Here is a 5,607-nt window from a genome sequence, read left to right as displayed (position 1 = left end):
TCATTAGAACTACGTGCAAATGTGATATCCCAGATTCCCAATAGTCCAATCCACAAGAGTCTATCTCACGGAATATATTGCTAGGCTAGCATTTATTCTGTACGGAGTTCATCAATTTGAGAGCATATATCATTGGGATTGAAGTTGTTGGTTGACGTGTAATCTTGATTTGCACCCTTTGTCCTTGGCCATATAACATCCTTCCAGGTAACGGGGGTCAAATTTTGTGACCCTTATATACCTTTAAGAAAACTCATAGTTGGCTGATTAGGATGCGCAAAAAGCAGTACACTACACCTAAATAGAGATTGATTTAAGATAGCATGGCTGTTTTACCAACAGCGGTGAAAGCAAGTTTTGGAAGGATATGACTGACAGTTGAAGTGGAAGTAGTCGAGCACTATTTATGCACAGGTAGCACAAGAATGCGTTCTAGGTATAGCCACCCTCATCACTCTTTTGTTCTACCTACCTCGTAATCGTTTTGTTCTACCTACCTCGTAATCGTAGGTACGCTTCACCTGTCTAATATGTTAAGCAAGATAAGAAATGAAATACAGATAAAGAAATATCTTTTGATCATAAAAGAAAGTTACATATATATTACTTTCAGATAATCTGTACATAAGATTTCAGCTTACAAGGTTAATAATTCAATGTACAACAGCTCTGAAATAGGAATTTCATGATTCCTCATATAAATATCGTTCCTTTTTGTGACAAACGTCCAAAATATTTTATTAATGATCAAGAAGCACAAAAAATGATTCTACGGACCCATTATTAACCTTCCCAAGCTCTGTTGATACTGGTTGGTAGAATGGTTTAATGGTGGTGGAGTCTCAAAGGTGAAGCTTTTTGTCTGATCTTCCCTTGATGGATTATACCTATCTGTCCCATCAATTAAAGAGCCGTAATGCGCTGAAACTTGGGTTGCTTGCAATACATTGCTACAACCAGGATGATTCATGAAAGATCTGTTTTCAATGGGTCCTCCATGAAATGTTTGGTGTTGCTTTTCATTTAACCTATTTTCAGGACTTGACGTCATACCTACCCCAAGATCAAGGCTGATACTGTCATTCTCTTCTTGTCTAACCCTTAACATGCCATTTGAACTTGCATTGTAGTTTGTGGGCTCCGCTGGTTCATGCGTACTATTCCTTGCAGATGGTACATCATGGTTGTGTTTTCCTTCGTATGTAGTTATAACTGCTTTCGGATCGTGTGATGCCCTCTCCACGTGTTTCCTAACTGGGCAGCCAGCATTTGTGCATTTATAGTAACTCCTGTATGTCACAATCAGAATAAATTTCATCAATAGCCTAGACGGAAACATAGAACCCTACATGCTACATAAACTGAAGATAGTCGGCAGATAAGTAGGAGGAGATAGCAGTCTTAGTCCTGTAATAATAAATAAAGGGATAGTGGAATACATGTAGCAGATATAAGGAGGACATTTTAGTGATACAAACACAACTTGGTGAAAGGTGCATTCCTATTTCGAGTACATATTGTCTCATCACTAATTGCCAACCTGATTGATTCAGCACCTTAAGATGATCGCAAATAAGTTGATGTTCATCCAAAAATAAAGTTATCCTGGTCTGAAGTTGGCAAGACTGCCCTCAACTTTCTCTTGGTTCCCCTTATTGTCTACCTTTGGGATTGTTTCAGTGCAAATCCAGATGCTATCCACAGAAAAACTCATTGAAAACATAAAAGCCATACCTAGGATTAGGATTGCCTTTCACCACTTTCTGCCCATATTTGCGCCAGCGATACCCGTCATCCAGTATATCAACTTCACTTAAAGTTTGGACTACGACGCGTGGTTCTCGGGTTGCTTTCCCCATCAGTGTAACATCTATGCCACCAAGATCTTTCTTCCTGCTTGCAAATTTCCAATAGATCAACACGGTAAAAACTTAGATTCTATAATGTTTCAACAGTTATGCACAAATCTGAGATACATACCTTCGCTTGGACTCTGGATCATCATCATCATCAAGTTCATCGCCATTCCTGTTCAACTGTGCATTTTCCACGTTATCATCACTTGCCATGACAGGAGATACATCGTGGATACCATTTGGCTCAGCATGATGAGATGGCATACCATGTGTTTTATCTATAAGTACGCGATAGTTCAGAATGCAAGTTATATACTTAAAATGCAACTACATCTAATAGTGATGTTTCGTTGTTCACCTTCTCTAGCAGTTAAAGATGAAAATCTGTCAGATCTTTCTTCTTGCATAGATATAACTGTACCCACTGCCATTCGACGGCTAGGCTGAGGCTTGGGATGATCATGCTTTCCCTTGTAAATAATTTCTGTCACCTGCCCATCGTGAGACCGTTCCAACTGTTTTTTCACCTGGCAGTTAGGATGTGTGCATTTGTAGTAACTCCTTGGAAACTCACATCCTTTGACATGCTTCTGCCCGTATTTCCTCCAGTTATATCCATCTTCAGATGACCTCTCAGCTGTTACAACAGTACTAGCTCCTTTATCATCGCAGTCCATTGGTTGGATCGCAGTTTCCGAATTTGGTATCTGCAGTGATTCACCGGAAGCAATTTCAACTGGTCCACAAGCTTTTGAAGTAATCGTTTCAATTGGTACGTTTGGAGCATTAACAGACAGAGTCAATCCATGAGAGGAAGGTTCCCTCGTTTCACTTTTAGGTGAGGATGCAAATGTTGGAGACAAGCATTGACCTTGCATTTGCATAAATGACTCAAACTGCTTTTGATTTAGACCTGCAGAAGCCTTGAACCAAGAAAAAAAAAAGTTACTAGACAATGATGACCAATGATCAAGACCACGGTTTAGGCTTTTTCCGTCCATTATAAAGGCATTGCCGAGCATTTATTATACCTATTGATATGCAGGTAAAGCATGGTGGATGACAACCATAACCTATCTGTGAGAGGTTGCCCCTGATAATAATTTAATATTTTTACATTGGATTCACAAAATGTTTGCAGCAGGATACTACTACATTAAAGTGGATGAAAAAAGTAATCCCAAAACATGGCGTGAGTAGAATGGTGAGCTCACAAAGGGTAGATATATGAAGGGCAAGTCACAGATATAATATGTCAGTTACGCCAGCAATCTAATATCTCTTTCAAAAGAATAATGGTATGGCTTTAAAAACAACAAAAACCATTTGTCTCATGAAGTTTATACAATCATATTTCAAAACAACTAAAAGGACAAGTCAAGGATAATTTAAAATATTGAACATGAGGAAGTTACCATAGGTCCAAATGATGATACAACAGAACCCAAGCTTGATCTAACATGAGGTTTAAACTCAAAATCGCCAAAGCTTCTTTCATCAAATGTACTATTATTTGAAGTGTTCCTCGGCACAGGAAATGTGTCTGAAAAAGCACTATCATGCATGATGTGATGCTTGAAAAAAGTACCAGTAGTTGGAGAAGGTTCTGCCTGCAATACGAAAAAATGAAGAAGTGTGTCAACATTATTGGTCGGAATTAGGAACATTTAGCTCAGTAGATGATGCCCAGTATATTAGACAAGAATAGACATCTAGAGAAAAAGGAAACAGGAATAGGTAAGGTCAGTTCCTGCAAATGGAAAAGATCTGCCATGTAAACGGTGAAAAGGCAATAGTCGGCTAAATCAAGTTCATTTGTGCTCGCGTACCTTTACAGGATCCTTCTGATCAACTAAACCAGAGGTCTAGAACTAAGCTCACTAGCTCAGAAACGAATCACTCTCACTCCACAATAAGCAATCAAAGCAGTAAGTAAATATAAAGTCTAAACTACAGAACACAATCTAGAAACTAACATTTATTCCTTATGAAAAAGATATACATAATGTGACGTAGAATGATACCCACTCATTAATTTCCTTTTAGCATCCGTTTCAAGAGAATGTTGTTCATTTATCAAAAGCTCTATTGAAACAGAAACCCAAATTCCCCCATCCATAAAAAGAAACCTTATCAGTGCTTCAATGAAAATAAAACAATCTCTAACTTTTCCTTTTGTTTTTTTCATCTAGATAATTGAATAAAAGCAAAAGCTATAGAATTTTAATAGAAAGACAGATTCTCAATTCAAGTCATTACCAAATTCAGATATTAAATAGATGCCAAATAATTCCATTCCATATAAAAGAATCCAAAAAAACAAACAAAATTGAGTAAAGCTAGAGCATCGGAATCTAGTTCACGGCTTCGGTTGAAAACCCACTAACCTTTCAATCCACACTCACCAAAAGCAATCAAATTTATAGTATAATACAATCAATCATTCACCATATTCTCATATTGTTCGCGTTTGTGTGTACGATTTTTAAAGTTATAACCAGAAAGGAAGAACATTTGATACCATTTGTCCAAATTCTTTAACTAAAAGTACTAAACAAACACCCACTCTGATTTCTTTTCACAAATGTGAAAATAAAAAGTTAAACAGAACAAAATGAACAGAAGAAATGGAAGCTTCAGAAACAAAATATTTATCTTACCTTCATATTGGAAAGGAAAACAGGAGAATCAAGCAAACTAGTTGGACTTAAACCAGGTGGAATCGTTAAACAAGGTGACCTTGAGATCGGTAACATAGCCGGAGACATTGATTTATACCTAGCAGCAGAAGTATTATTACTCGATCCAGATGAAAAATTAATACTCCTGTAATCTGATGATTTTATACAAAGATCGTTTTTCTCCTCTTCACCTAAATTTCTTAATCCATTGTTATTATTATTATTATCAGAAGAACCAAAAGTAAAACCATTCTCATTTCCACCATTAGAAGTATCAAATCGAACCTCATGAACTCTGTTTTCTTCTTCGATAACTCTTCCATAAGAATCTCTCACTTCAGACTGCACATTTCCTTCCTCCATTGTAGATCCAAAAATAGTTGTTTTTTAGAGATGAAGTGGGAGAAACAAGTTTTTTTTTAAAGAGAGAGAAAGGAAAGAGTTTTTAGAGAGAAAATCAAGGAAGAAGAGACGAAATAAAGTGAAATGTTTGAGGGTAATTCTGGCAATGTGGATATTTAGTTGTGTGTTTTAGTAGATTGTCAGAGACTTCAGAAGACCTGTGTTGACCTGTACTTTTTATCATCAGAATTTTCTAAATGACGAGAATAACCTTACAGTTTGTACTGATAAGAAATTAATAACCGAGTTTCTTAGATTTTTTTGACACGGCACGGTAATGAATTCCACCTGCAAGATGAAGAATCCAAGACCAACAGAGCTGGACTTTTGCGTTCTGTTGGGAGGTTTGGTAAAACTGGCAAATGCGTTGTACTTTCTGTTGCGCCTATTTCGCAAGTTTTGTTTTCTTGACACTGTAACCTTCTGAAATTTGGTACCATGTAAGAATTGCCATGAGGGAAGTAATTGCTAGGTCGCACACCCTAACACGGCAAGCATGCAAAGGCTGGTTCATAAACAAACAGAGAAAAGTGTGTAGTTAGTAAGTCATGCGTACAGTGGTGCAGAAAATTACATATCCTGTATGAAGCAGTAGCTACCATTTACGGCATTTACCTGTCGCTAAATTTGCAGGAGTGTAAAAAAATTATTATCTTTGAGTAAAAATC

The 5,607-nt window shown here is 37.1% G+C and overlaps 1 protein-coding gene across 3 annotated transcripts; it reads right to left on the bottom strand.

Moving 5' to 3' along the window:
- Positions 1-573: 573 nt before the first annotated feature.
- On the bottom strand, positions 574-4,983 carry LOC113288120 (WRKY transcription factor SUSIBA2-like). Of its 3 annotated transcripts, none has more exons than XM_026537070.1 (6): positions 4,517-4,983; positions 3,272-3,466; positions 2,215-2,779; positions 1,981-2,134; positions 1,735-1,893; positions 574-1,289 (listed from the first exon to the last, which is right to left on the bottom strand). In XM_026537070.1, the coding sequence occupies exons 1-6, from the start codon at positions 4,898-4,900 to the stop codon at positions 770-772; spliced, it is 1,977 nt and encodes a 658-aa protein (XP_026392855.1). In that variant the 5' UTR covers positions 4,901-4,983; the 3' UTR covers positions 574-769. The 3 variants fall into 3 exon arrangements, with proteins under 3 accessions (XP_026392855.1, XP_026392857.1, XP_026392856.1); XM_026537072.1 differs by lacking the exon at positions 4,517-4,983 and adding an exon at positions 3,686-3,707; XM_026537071.1 differs by lacking the exon at positions 4,517-4,983 and adding an exon at positions 3,607-3,645.
- Positions 4,984-5,607: the final 624 nt, after the last annotated feature.

The sequence above is a fragment of the Papaver somniferum genome, chromosome 6, assembly GCF_003573695.1.
Source record: "Papaver somniferum cultivar HN1 chromosome 6, ASM357369v1, whole genome shotgun sequence".
NCBI lineage: Eukaryota > Viridiplantae > Streptophyta > Magnoliopsida > Ranunculales > Papaveraceae > Papaver > Papaver somniferum.
This window is presented reverse-complemented; position numbering and strand designations above follow the sequence as displayed.